The 14,074-nt window shown below is 35.4% G+C and overlaps 1 protein-coding gene across 11 annotated transcripts in view; it reads left to right on the plus strand.

Annotated features, from left to right (window-relative positions):
- Window positions 1–14,074, plus strand: part of slit2 (slit homolog 2 (Drosophila)) — a 158,337-nt gene that overhangs the window by 91,288 nt on the left and 52,975 nt on the right. For 8 of the 11 annotated variants that reach the window (XM_015343969.2, XM_015343971.2, XM_015343972.2 and 5 more), the window contains exons 6-10: window positions 8,261–8,332; window positions 9,991–10,062; window positions 11,171–11,334; window positions 11,805–11,816; window positions 13,341–13,473. In XM_015343969.2, the coding sequence (XP_015199455.1) occupies window positions 8,261–8,332; window positions 9,991–10,062; window positions 11,171–11,334; window positions 11,805–11,816; window positions 13,341–13,473 (453 nt within the window). The remainder of the gene's footprint in view (window positions 1–8,260; window positions 8,333–9,990; window positions 10,063–11,170; window positions 11,335–11,804; window positions 11,817–13,340; window positions 13,474–14,074) is intronic. The other 3 variants (XM_015343970.2, XM_015343974.2, XM_006629176.3) reach the window with 1 other exon arrangement.

The raw sequence follows: 14,074 nt of genomic DNA on the forward strand, positions 1-14,074 counted from the left end.
GAATCTTTGGATTTATGGATTCTGAATGCCTGACTGTGTGGATTGTGCAAGAACTTTTAATTTTCTACTCTGACTAATCATATATTTTCATGCTAAAAGATCCTATACAGTGCCTTGCAAAAGTATTCAGACCCCATTAAAGGTTTTCAAATGTTGCTAGATTAAGAATGATACATATCTTTTTCGAATCAGTATTCATATTAGTATTTTTGCAAACTTGCATGCTCAAACAGAAATTGTTTAAAGACAAAAATTAGTTATTTGTCAGTGGGTAACTTAAGAAGTCAAAGACTGAAATATGATACCTGCAGAAGTATTCAGGTCCCTGTGCTCTTGTAGCTTTAAGTTTACAAAGGTAAAATAAATTGCACTAACGAGATTATAATTCCCTTACCATTGACCTCTGCATATTCGTCATTGCAGTGACTCTGATAGATTTACTGGATAACACCTTAGTTTGTTCAGGGATCATTGGTCAAGCTGTGAATTTGAAAGAAAGGTACAAAGATGAAGACTAAAGAGCATTCCAAGGAAGTTAGAGATAAAGTGCTACAAATGCATAGCTTGTGAAAAGGATAAAAAGCTATAAAAAGTGTTTGGATGTCCAAATGAGCACTGTAGGTTCAAAATTCAAGACGTGGAAGATGTATCGCACCACCCAGACGCTGCCTAGAAAAGGACGTTCCTCAAAACTCAAACTGCATACAAACAAGACGGCGAGTTGTGAGGGAAGCCTCTGAGAGGCCAATACTCGCTTGGAAATACCTACAGAGTTCAGTGGCTGAGAGTAGAGTAAAGGTGCATCAGTCAACTATTTCAAGAGTCCTGTATAACACTGGCCTGCAGTGGCAAGACTGAAGTCATCACTCATAAAGAACCATCTTAAAGCCCATCTGGAGGTTGCAAGACAGCATGAGAGTGATCCAGTAAGATATAGGAAAGAATTTTGTGGTTAGATGAGACCGGGATATTCTGGACAAGAGACTCAGGAAGATAATCAGGATCCACAACTCACAATTTGGATTCTCAGTGGGGAAAAGCACAACAGATGCCATTTTTGTGATGAGACAGTTACAGGAGAAGACACTAGAGAAAGGGAAAAAGCTGTATGTGGCCTTTCTGGACTTGGAGAAGGCATATGACCGTGTGCCCAGAGAGGTGGTGTATTGGTGCTTGAGGAAGAAAGGAGTACCAGAAAGCATGGTGAAGTTAGTTCAAGCAACCTATAGAGATGCAACTACGAAGATGATAACACAACAGGGAGAGACAAAAGAGTTTGAAATCACAGTTGGAGTACACCAAGGATCAGCACTAAGTCCTTTCCTTTTCCATAAACATTATTGACACACTGACAGAGGAGGTAAGAACAGAAGTGCCTTGGGAACTCATCTTTGCTGATGATGTGGCACTGATGGCAGACTCAGAAGTAGAACTACAGGAGAAAGTGTTCAAATGGCAGAGGAGTCTGGAAAAGGGTGGACTGAAAATGAATGCAGAAAAATCTGAAATAATGGTAATGGAGAGAAGAGGAGATACTATGACCAATGTTGAGGAGACAAATGGAATAATCTGTGACAGGAAAATTCCCAGAAAGTTAAAGTGCAAAATGTACAAGACTGTGATTAGACCTGTACTACTATATGGAGCTGAATGCTTGGCAGTTGGAAAGAGGGAAGAGAACTTGATGAGAAGAACTGAAATGAGGATGTTGAAATGGATTCTGCAGATTTCAATGAAGGATAAGATCAGAAATGAAGAAATCTGTAGAGGATGTAGGGTGGTGTATGTGGTTGAGAAGATGCGAGAGGCGAGGTTACGGTGGTATGGACATATCATGAGGAGGGACGTTGAGGAAGTAACAAAGAGGGTAATGGAATTTGAGGTGGAAGGTAACAGAGGAAGAGGCAGGCCTAGAAAGAGATGGATAGATTGTGTGAGAAAAGATATGGAGGTATGTGAAGTGAGTGAGGAAGATGTGCTCGACAGAGACAAATGGAGAAGAGCAACCAAAGCAGCTGACCCCAGGACAGTCTGGGACTAAGGCTGTGAAAAAGAAGAAGAAGAAGAAGAAGAAGAAGAATGAGACCGGGATAAAGCTTTTTTGCCAAAATTCAAAGCGCTAGTTGTGGCGCAAACCAATGGCTGCCCATGGCCCAAGAAACACTATGCCTGCAGTGAAGTATGGTAGAGGCAGCATCATGCTTTGGGATACTTCTCATCAGCAGGGGCTGGGAAGCATTTTAGAACTGAAGGAGAAATAGATTGAGCAAAGTAGAGTCAAATACTGCATGGGAACTCATTTCAGGAACTGAAGCTTGGGAGAATATTCACCTTTCAGCAGGACACAGAGATCCCAAGCACAGGGCCAAAGCAACACTGGGGTGGCCCAGAAATAAAAAGGTAAAAGTCCTTGATTGGCCCATTCAAAGTCCTGATTTCAAACCCGTTAATAATCTGCCAAGAGGAAACTTCACTCCTAACCAGTGTCCAAAAGACTTAATGCTGTAATTGCAGCAAAATGTGGCTCCACCAAATATTAATGTGTGTGGTCTGAATTCTTACTGTACGCAAGCAGCATATTTCAGTTTTTTTATTTTCTTTAAGATATCTGCTAACAAATAACTAATTTAGTCTTTTAAAAAAAATCTGTTTGAGAACGTGAGTTTGCAATAAAATTACTGATTAGAAAAAGGAAAGTATAATTTTTAATACAACAACATTTGAAACTTTTAAAGGGTCTGAATACCTCTTCAATGCACCGTGGATCTATATAAAATTGTATGTCTTTTATGTATTTTAAACTTTAATGTATAGATTAAATAGAGTACATATGTTAGGATTCAGGGGTGAAGTTGTAGTTGAATCCTATGCAGAGCGTATGCAAAGAAATAGAGAATTGCCGAAGATTAAATCCGAATAATAACGCGGTAGAAAACCGAGTCCGAAAGCCAAAGTACTTAAACTAGAAATCCACAAACTGAAGGGATGCCTGAGCTCAACCCTGGGTAGGAACCCAAATACTGAGCACTGATAATCAAAACTGCTGTGCTTAAATGCACAATGATTAGAGGTGTGGTGGTAAACCAGGAAGGTGAGTGGTTAGGTGTTTAACTGGGAAGAACGCCTCCTTAAAGGGGCCGCGGTTGAGCTGCAATATATGTATTACCTCCTTTTTTACCTGTTTACCATATTCTGTATCATATGTACAGGATCCATAAAGTATCCATATGTATATGGACATGTCAGAGTGTAAAGTACAATTATGGAGATTTGATATCAGTGATGATTTCACTCATATTTTGAGACACATGAAAATGACCAGTCATGATCATCTCTGCATTAATAGTGCCAAATGTGATTTCTCTGTTTTGCAGATGCTTCAAATATTTGCTTTGTATTTTTTAGAAGCTCCACTCTTAGCATAATAAGTTATTTAGTGGAGTTTTATTCCTTCTTTGCTTTTCTGTGATATTAATTTAAGATCCAAAAGTTGTTTCCTCAGCACATTTTGTTGTTTGCTCAGTCCTCAGTTTTGAAGACTTACATCTGCTTAATTTCTTCTGTTGGTTGCTTGACACTTGGTAGTCATTTTCTATCACTTTTAACTTATTTTTAACATGCCTGGCTGTGGTTTTATGAATGAGGTGGAATGGCCATCCATGTGTTCTAAATGGAATGGCCTGGACACACCATCTATTTTTATGAATAACCCCAGGGTTATGGCTGTTTAAAATGAAGTGTTTTGCTACAATATAAAATACATTCAGCTTTATCTAATGCTCTCACCTAAAAGTAAACAAACCAATATATTGCTGTGTATTATAACAAAAATTGTCTCATAAGATAAAGAAAGTTGCTTTGTTATTTTTGAGCAATTTAGTAAACACATTTTAACCATGATCTGTACAATACATAAACAGTATTTTTGTTATGCTTTTGAGTTTTTGTATTATTATGTTTTCTCAATAGTTGAATTCTATGTATCAGGTTATTTTGAGATTTAATAATTTATTGGGCTGACAACATTATCTTATATCTTATGTTACATTTGTACTGCTGGACATCTTTGTTACTGAAGCAATCTGAGTGAATTACCTTGCTCAAGGGTATTATTGCCTTACCAGTACTACCTCACATGGGATTTGTACCTAAAGCTTTCCAGTTGTAGGTCCTGATTCCTAACCATTGCACTACCCCTGATCAAGCCCTGAGGTCAACATTTTAGATTATGAATGATTATACTTTATATTATGAGTAGTCCTTTAATACCAATTCTTGTAATTGTTAGTTTTCCTTGTTTTGGTCGATTCTTTCTTGAATTGCTTATGCTGTAAAAATAACAAAAAAATGCCTGTCAATATATCCATAAGTCATATTGTAGGAATAATAGAAAAACATTTTGAGGTTCCCAGATTTTATACTATACAACATTAAACCACATATAATGTGGTTAATAAAGGCTTCCACTATTTAGGTGTTTGGATTCAACTTCAATACAAAGTCTATACAGACATACAGTGCGCAATACAGGTTGATCATATAAAAATTGCACAATTAAAGCACGGACCACCAGACTCAAAAACAGCTTCTATCCCAGTGCAGTACACATCCTCAACAGCTTACTGCAATGCCTCAGACTCAATACACATCTGCACTACGCACGTTTTGCATGGTCTACCTTGTTTTTTTTCTCATGTATAGATATTTATTGTCCCACAAGATATTTATTGTTCTTGTTGTTATTATTTATAATGTTTGTAATGTACTGTCTCCATTATGTGGTGTTGTCTGTTGTACTGCGTATGCCCCGAGAGATCAGCGCGATTTTGAATTCCAAAGTTTGTATACTGTACATATGGCAATAAACTACTCTCTACTATAAAACAAAGGGAAGAGGGTGTGATTCTTCAACATCTTCTTTTCTGTGAGGCAGAAGAAATTCAGTACAGGGTCGCTGAGGTAGACAGAGCCTAACATCATAAGCAACAGGGGCAAGGAAGATTAAACCCTGGGTGGGATGTTAGCCACCGCAAGGGAGACACAAAAGACACAAACTCACACACTCACAGCAGGGCCGGTTTTCCCAGAAGCCAATTAAGTTACCAGTATGTCTTTGGACTGTGGGAGGAAACTGGAGCACCTGGAGGAAACCCATGCGAACATGGGGAGAACATACAAACCCCACACAGATAGCACCCCAGGAGTTGAACTTAAGACACTGGTAACCACTATGCCATGCTGCCCAAAAGAAGTAGGCCTGTAAAAGAATGTCTGTATACAGTCATATATCAAGATAGATTACAATTCCTTGTTGCATGTTTTGTCTTGACATTTATCTTTTTAGGCAGCTCATCCTCATGCTGCACGACAAAATAGTTTAAAACTGATGGAGCTTAAAATAAAGTGAAATAACACACTAAGTATAACTTTTATTCCACGACAGGATGGAATAATTTTCTGCGGTGAGTTCATGAAAATAGCTTGTTTTAGGGCTACGTGCCCCTAAAAACCCGAAAGAAAAATATGTACTGCTATTTCTGTTTCAAAACATTTCAGTCTGTTTGTCATTACTCTTCACTGAGTTTCAGTCACTATTAATAATAGTAAAGCAGTACTAATTCTCCTAATCATCTGAATTAGAAAAATAGGATATATTATGGTTTTGTACTATACACTTCATTTTAAGTAGGATAATTTGTATCTAGTTTAGATAAGCCAATTTTCAGAAAGGAAAGTATCTCAACAGACTATTGTAAATCAAACACTACAGTACGTCTGCAGTGGACTATCCATAAAGCTTTAGGCATGTAACATAAAGGCTGACTTGAAAAAGAATACAGGAGTCATGTAATCCTCTTAAACATTTTCAGTTCACAGGGCACCTGAGATTATGCCAGGATCTTACTACAGCAAATGAAAGGAGAAATTCCAGAAATAGTAGGATGCTTAATATCACCATGGACAGCTCCTCTAAATATTCTCAAGAGACATAGACTCCTTTAAAGAAGGGGCAGGTGATGATTTTGCAGATTAGTTCAGTGATTTATATATTGACAGCAAAGGATAATGAGATATGGACAAAAACGTATATATTAGTGCTTATCCTAATTAACCTGCAGACCACATTAAGCAAATTAGATAATATTAAAAGATTTTTTTCAATTTGTCAAGAAACAATTTTTCTTTTGGGTTGTGTCTGGGGAGCAGTTTATGCCACTGTTGTTCTTTTAGCGCTTTGATAAATTGATGGGCGAGTTCATGAAAAAAACACAGTAGATATATTTTATGGCAGAAAAAATAAAGAGCCCATTAACTAAATTATTTGCGAAGTTAATCTTGTGCATAGCTCTTTGGGGTTTTAAGGGTGTTGTTTATTGCTGCAGCATTGCCTCTAACATCTACAGTCATCTACAGTATGAATGTCCTATTGAGGAGACTAGTTTTTACTTTTACAAACCTCCCAGAAATGTGATGCAATCGAATCCATAAATCATCATCTTCAAATATAAATATATGTCAGTAAAGTTCATTTTCAACTGAACCACAGATCAAAGTCTTTTAACTTTAAAAATATGTATATATTTTACATTAGTTGGTATGTAGTCATGTCTGTTGTGAGAGCTGATGGTTTTAATCCAGCTAATTAAAATGTAAACCCACTTAACCCACATATTTCAAATATGTTTAAATGTAATTTAAACATGGAAATTGGTTGGGAATGCCAGGTACAAAGAAACAAACTTGTTCGATATGTGATTTAAGAGAGAAAAAATAACAATTTACCAGTTTGCTTAGTTTTTATTGGTACGTGTCCCATTTTAATCATTTTACAATGTAAGCTGCTATTCGTTTTTTCAAATTATTTTAACCATTTAGAGTAGAATGAAGTGATACAGGAAAATGTTTTGTAGCTCTAAAATAAAAATTGTCTCATTTGTAGAATTATCCCTTATTTGATAGAATTATTTTAACCATTTAGAGTAGAATGAAGTGATACAGGAAAATGTTTTGTAGCTCTAAAATAGAAATTGTCTCATTTGTAGAATTATCCCTTATTTGATAGAATCTTTCAAATAAGGGATGAGGTGCTTAATTCATTTTGTCCCCCTTGGACCTTTTAAAATTTTATGGTGTTGCGTTTTTGCCATTGATTGACACAGAACAGTCTATAATGTCAAAGTAAAAACAAAATCCTCTGGACACTGCAATGTGAACACTTGTATTCACTGCAACAGTGAATACTTTAGGTAATGACACAATAAGATGTAAAGAGATAATAAAGCTTTCAAGAGTGAATTGCTACAAGCACTCATGTCTTATATTAAAAGAAACAGTATCTGGAGCATTAATACTATTAATAATGTAGTTATAGCATCTTAAAAATGTGAACATATTTTATTTATTTATGAATTTACAATATAGATAAGTTGTTTCTACATGCAATAATTTAATTTATACTGTATACTGTATACAGTATCACTCTTCCAGATTAAAAAAAACAATGTTATTGCTGTTCTTTATGGTAATGCCATCCTGACATTTTTAACACGTTTGAATATTAAGTGCAATGTCACAGAAAACTACATTATTAGAGTATTTCTTGAAACAGTCCCAATAAAACCTACCATTTATATATATCTTTTTATTTTCCTGAAGTTGTGTTTTGCGTTCCTTTGTCTCAGCAGAGTTACAGTGATACAGCTATTTCCGCAGTACTGGTTTGCTATAGAATTTGGTATAGAATAATTACTGTAAACGTCTATTGAGCTCAAAGATTTAAAGACAAATCTGAATGGCTTGCTTCTTCTTGCAGAGGATAGCAGAATTAACATGCAGCTGGGTGCCTCTGATAAATGGATTCTGCTAGGTCACCAAGGGGATGCGTGTGACATTAAGTGATTTACAGTCCTTTACCTTAATGAAATTGTTTCAGCAAGATGACGCTGAGAGCTTTTAATGGATAGCTTTTCTTGATGTAATGAAATTGCGTTCCTTTGGCATTTAATATAAGGTGCAGTTATTATTTACTGGTGCTTTTCCTGAGCTGCTGCTGTTTTGCGCAGACAGTTGAGGAAAAAGAGATTTCAGAGGCAGCATTAAGGCCAGAATCGTCTGTGACAGTGAGAGCCAGCTTGAGTGTGGTCTGTGATCGGGGCTCAGTCAGTGTGGCTGCCACTGTAAAGCCTCCAGGAAGCTTTGCAGCACATATCACTGCTAATGTTCATCTCCTTTTCGTTTATCCTCCTAATCTGTTTAACAGGCAACTGGATTACAACCAGATCAGCTGTATCGAGGATGGGGCGTTCAGGGCTCTGCGCGACCTGGAAGTGCTGTGAGTACTGCTCCTTTTCTCTGTCTTTACAGAAAGACACTATCTGATGCTCAGAACATTTATTCTGGTAACACTGGGCTGTTCTGTCTGTATGATTGGAAAAGGGAAGGAAAGTAATGTTTTCACATGTCCTTTCCTTTTCATTATTCTATAAGGGATAAATATGAAGTGAGGCTCAGATTTCCATAAGATGAAGAAAGGTCCAGGTCCTGATACCATGTAGTGGACTCACTAAATTATTTTATTTTTATTCCAGCTTAGTGTGTCTGATGAATTTCAATTGATAACATTATGCAGTGATGGTGAAATGTGTTCATAACTACAGGATAATTTCCACAAATTGTAAAAAAAAAGGAAGTTAAAGTGAGACTTTTGAATGAAGTTAGATAAAATATGCCCTTTGTGATCAGTGTGATCGTGAGACCCAAAATTCATAAACCTTCAGAAATATTCTTCACATTTCATTTGTAGTATGGCCTTGCCATTCAGTGGATCATATTCTTTAGCAAAATAAATGTATGAAATAATTGTTTGTGTCCTAATTACACCATTTACTAATGCTTAAATAAATACATTTTCACCAACAACCTACAAGGATCTTATTAAATGCAATTTTTAGTTCTAGGTGAGACTGTAAATAAATACCTGTATATATACTGTACAGTAGCTGTAAAGCAGATTGATAGAGCTTTAAAATAAGGAAATTTCTCTTTTGTGTCTGTAAATGTAAATAAATGACTTTATTAATATACCTCCTTACTATGTATTATAATATACATTTCCTCTTATTCAAAATATACTAGGAAAACACAGAACTAAATGTTCCTGTTTTATAAGAAAATAAATTTGTTTTTTTAATCTTCATCTGGCATAGTCATTCTTCTCTACATAGCATTCCATTAGCAATAAATCCCTGTTAAGGACAGAATTTGAAAATTTGAATTTGAAATCAGAAAAGGGAAAAAAGTCTACAAACTTAGCACATGTTAGTTACCATTTTTAATAAAAGAGAACTGCAATAGCGTGATTTATAAGAAAGAGCTAATTACCCTTTAGAGCTTTTTCAGCTCATAAAACCTTTCTCTGCAGCACTGCAGTACTTACTGAAAATATAGTAATTGTGCCATTCTAAACCAGCTCAACCAGTATATTCGAATAGCATATTTTTCTATTTTATTTAGAATCAGAAAAAATGTTAAGCAAATATTTAATTGAAAGAGAAAGTTTGTTTTCAAATAACTTATATCTAGTCATATATCTTATGAGTGTGAGTAATTACTAAGGCTTGAAAGAAACACATAAATAAGTATTTTGTATTTGCCTTATATTGTTGAATGTGCATGCACTTACCAGTGTGTTGTGTCTTATTTAAAGTAAATCACTATTCATGAAAAAAAATTCATTCGATAAAAGCAGTGTTTTCACGTCATATACATAATTTATGGAAAATCATTTTGATTTAAAAATAAGATTTCAATTTAAAAAAGTAAAGGTTTCTGATATATTTCATGCAAAGGTTACATATGTAATATTTTAGCTGTCAATATGAATTTTGCATCCTGTATTTCCTACAAGGTCTGTAATGAATGCTTATGTATAGCTCTTTTTCCTGATGAGGTTTGGTATGTAACAACATTTTTATTTTTGCCATTTCACAGCACACTTAATAACAACAACATCACTCGCCTCTCTGTTGCAAGCTTCAACCATATGCCCAAGCTCAGGACTTTGTAAGTTCCTTTTAGTATTCTGGTTGTAAAAAATAGTGAATAAAAACACGTGTTCAGAATGAAAATCAAAGTAAGCTGCTTCCAAAGTTCTGTTTGCCAGACTAAGAATTTTACATGTAGATGTATGTAAAATTCAACTGCTGATTAACCTTCTCTGAGGCTTAGATGATCCTCCTAATGTATAATTAGCATTCTGGACTAGGTCCTGTGATTTAATATCCATTATGGTTATTTGGTTAGGATTGAGTGCATCAGCTGAAAGGTTCTGAAATGACATTACTGTGTCAAAGAGAATGCTGAGAGTAAGAGTTTGATTTATAGTATTGCATGTCCTTTCTTTTACTTTGTGGAAAAACATAAAAGCCGATCTAAAGTAATTTAACTAATTTAGTGAATACAAGGGTCCAATATTTTATTAATAGCAAAGAGCTTTTTACTGCTTGGAAAGGAGCCATGATCTTGTGAAGGTCCCAGATAATACAAAGACACCTTTCCAAAGTCCTGCTGTTTGGACCGTTTTTAATTTCAGGAAATAGTACTGACTGTAGAGCACGAGGGTTGAAGGACCCAATCTATTTTCTGAGTTTGAATAAAAAAAAGGGGAAGTCACAAAAGATATCTATTTTATATTGAACCGTTATTCAGCATTGTTCATCAGAAAATGAAAATGCATCCATTAAATAGATTTTTAAGTATTAAAAAAAAAACTAGATTTAGAGGTACAGTATATAAAGACTGTACCTCTTTAAAGACTGTTGTGTTGTCTTTCTGTTGATAACCAATATACCATTTTTTCTTGTTTATTGAATTGTATTTATTTATCTGTGGCCCTGTGCCCATTCTGCTGAGTTTGCAATATCATGCTAGAGCAATCGATTTTCTGACAACAACCTCAACTTTTATTAATTACTCTTTAACTAAAAGGCTGCTGTCAAGCTGCTGTTAACTAAAATGTACATGGGCATGACAAGCACAGTGAAATTTGTAGAAAAGATTAAAAGATTGATTCCTAATTAGTGGCTCCTCACTCCCGTATCCTGTAGGTGAAACTGCATCAGCTCTGCACATTTGTAATTTGCCAATATTGATTTGTTTTGTCCCCACTTAGTCGCCTTCATTCTAACCACCTCTACTGTGACTGTAATGTGGCCTGGCTTTCTGATTGGCTACGTCAGAGGCCGCGAGTTGGGCTCTACACACAATGCATGGGACCCAGCCACCTGAGGGGTCACAATGTTGCTGAGGTGCAAAAGAAAGAATTTGTATGCTCTGGTAAGAATTTAATTTTCCTGATCTCAGGAGCAGTCTTTAGCTTTGGAATTCACACATGTTGCTATTTAATAGCTGCTTGAGCAGTAGCTGCTCTGTGTGTGTGTTGATGAGTTTGGTTGCATTTCTTATTCTGGAGAACAGGAAATATTATTATAAAGTATTTTGAAATGGCCTTCATAGGCTTCAGTTTCTGAAAGATTTTAAAATAAGAAGAAGATCTTTTCTTCACGGCTCTGCAAAATATTTTTTATGTTAATATTCTTAGTGAACTTTGGCATCTGGACAAAAGGTTTGTCAGTTTATTTGGATGCCAAACAAGATTTACGAAGTGCTTCACATTTCTTGGTGTTACCTCAATGTACAAAAGTGCTGTTTTTACATGCAGCAAAAAGGCTTGGCAACATTTCTTGACTCGGAAATATGCATTAATGGTTTAATATTGTTTGTATTTTCTCATCCATGCTTTCAAGATGACGAGGAAGGCAAGTTGACACATTTATTTCATGACTGGAATTAAGCTGAAGGCTTCATTGTTGTTTACATTCGCTATAAAAAGTGTTTTTCTATTATATCAAAGATGTGTCAAAACATGCATAATATTTGCATGTGCTTAAAATGGCAAGAGGTAATGTCGTACGCAGATACATTTTAAGTTTCTCTGAACTCCTTTACATTTGATCTGCAGTCTATACACCTAATCTACTTTTTTTTGTATAAAACAAACATCAATTAATTTATTTCAAGTAGGGCACTGTGTCAGAATGCGTAGGCTGCAAAAGGAACAGGTATCAGGTTTATTCCATGCTGAAAAGAAAATAAAGGAAACACAATGTTTCGGCTGTGGAGCCTTCTTCAGGTGTAATTAATTTATTTGCTTTGCTTTTTCAGTTGTAGCATTGGCATTTGTAAAATAAAAAAATACAGAAAACCATCATTACAAATTACCTGGTACAATACATATATTTTAATAAGTACTGTATATAACCCGTAATTTGGAGCATATAAAACCCAATTTTGAGCAATCGGGTAAACACACATTTAATAATGTACAGTATCTCATGCATTTATAACTGTGGATTCTAGGTTCAAAAATATGTTTTTTTTTAAATTAAAAATGGCAACAACAAAGGTTAATATAATAAAAGTTAAAGGCCTTTAAGATGTACATGTTTCAGATGTATGTTTTTACAGCATAGGATACAGAGTGTAATATACAATATGTACTTTTTAATTATAAAACATGGGCACTTCATCTAATAAGCATTTGTTTAGTAAGGTGTCATGTTCCAGATGAGAGAGGCTTGAAAAAAGCCCACTTTGAAATAGTCAAAAGTGAAGACATCTCACTGCAAATAAGCATCTGATAAGGACCTACGTAATTTTCTTTCAGTAGACAGTTATGCTTGCCCAAACTGAGCCATGCTGATTGGAGTTATAGCCCTGGACACACAGGCACAAGGGATTGCATAGTTTTATCCCCTTTCAAAATTTCTTTCATGTTCTTGAAATAAATTTTAGGTTTTCACTGGACACCTCCTAAGAAAAGATCAGAAAACAACTCTTGTAAACATTCCAAACTCCTCACTTGGGGAACCCTGTATTGTAATTATTGTCTTGACTGAGGTGGCTACTGTGCATATTCTTCTGAGTATAATTCCCATTATTTATTTTATTTGATTTTCTTTTGCATTCTTCTGTAGCCAGCTGTAGTGTCTCTGTGTTTTTGAATGTCGTTGGCTCGTGTATGTTTAAAAGTACAAGTATTATTCAGTGGTCTATTGTGTCAAGTGAACCTTTGTTTTATTTTTTATATGTGAATATCCTTTCCAGAGCATAGTTTAGCTTTGCACCCTTTGTTTCCAGGATAGGTTCCAAGTTGCCATGAACATTTCCAGGAATGAGCAATTTTCCAATAATAAATGGTTGACTGGATATTATCATGTGGAGCGTCCCTATCTGAACGTGTAGCAGGGAGGCTCAATGTGGTTTCTCCTTCTCCCTCACAGGTCAACAGTCTTCTCCATCCTGCAGTGTTCTACAGTGTCCGGATTCCTGCACATGCAGCAACAATATTGTGGACTGTCGTGGAAAAGGTCTGACTGAGATTCCAACAAACCTCCCCGAAACCATTACGGAAATGTAAGTCTTTCCGTTTGTCGTTTTCATGTGTGCTTGAATAAGTTTTGGGTTTTTTTATTGGTGCTATGAAGAAAAAGAAGAGCTCATATGACCGTTTCAAAGATGTAGCTTGGACGCTATAGGTTTTCATTTTCAGAGCAAATATTATAAGACCAAATAAATACCAACAACTCTGTGATTATTAGGGCAGCAGTGTATTTTAAAGTTAAACTAAAAGAGCAGTTGATGAATTAAGTCACAAATAAACCTTCCACATCTTTCAGTTAATCCTTAACTTGTCTTAACCCAGGTTCAGTTTTCTTAGTCTATGTGGGACAATTCTTTTTCTCTTTTGCTTTACAACCATATTCATTTTACAAGGACTGAATATTTCTTAGAGATTTATTCTCTGAGCCAGAAACAGCACATTACAAATTCAATTGAAAGTACAGCTGTTCTATGTGTTTTAAGGATATTAAGAGACTAAATAAATTATAAATATGAGACAGTACTGTGTAATATGTAGGCTTATCTTTTTCAGTATTTATTGCTTAATACAGTAACAAATATTTTACTTTCTTCTGATAAATGACATCAGAGTAATTGGTTTTCTGGAGTGATG

This window comes from Lepisosteus oculatus, chromosome 1 (assembly GCF_040954835.1).
Source record: "Lepisosteus oculatus isolate fLepOcu1 chromosome 1, fLepOcu1.hap2, whole genome shotgun sequence".
In the NCBI taxonomy this organism is placed as follows: Eukaryota; Metazoa; Chordata; class Actinopteri; order Semionotiformes; family Lepisosteidae; genus Lepisosteus; species Lepisosteus oculatus.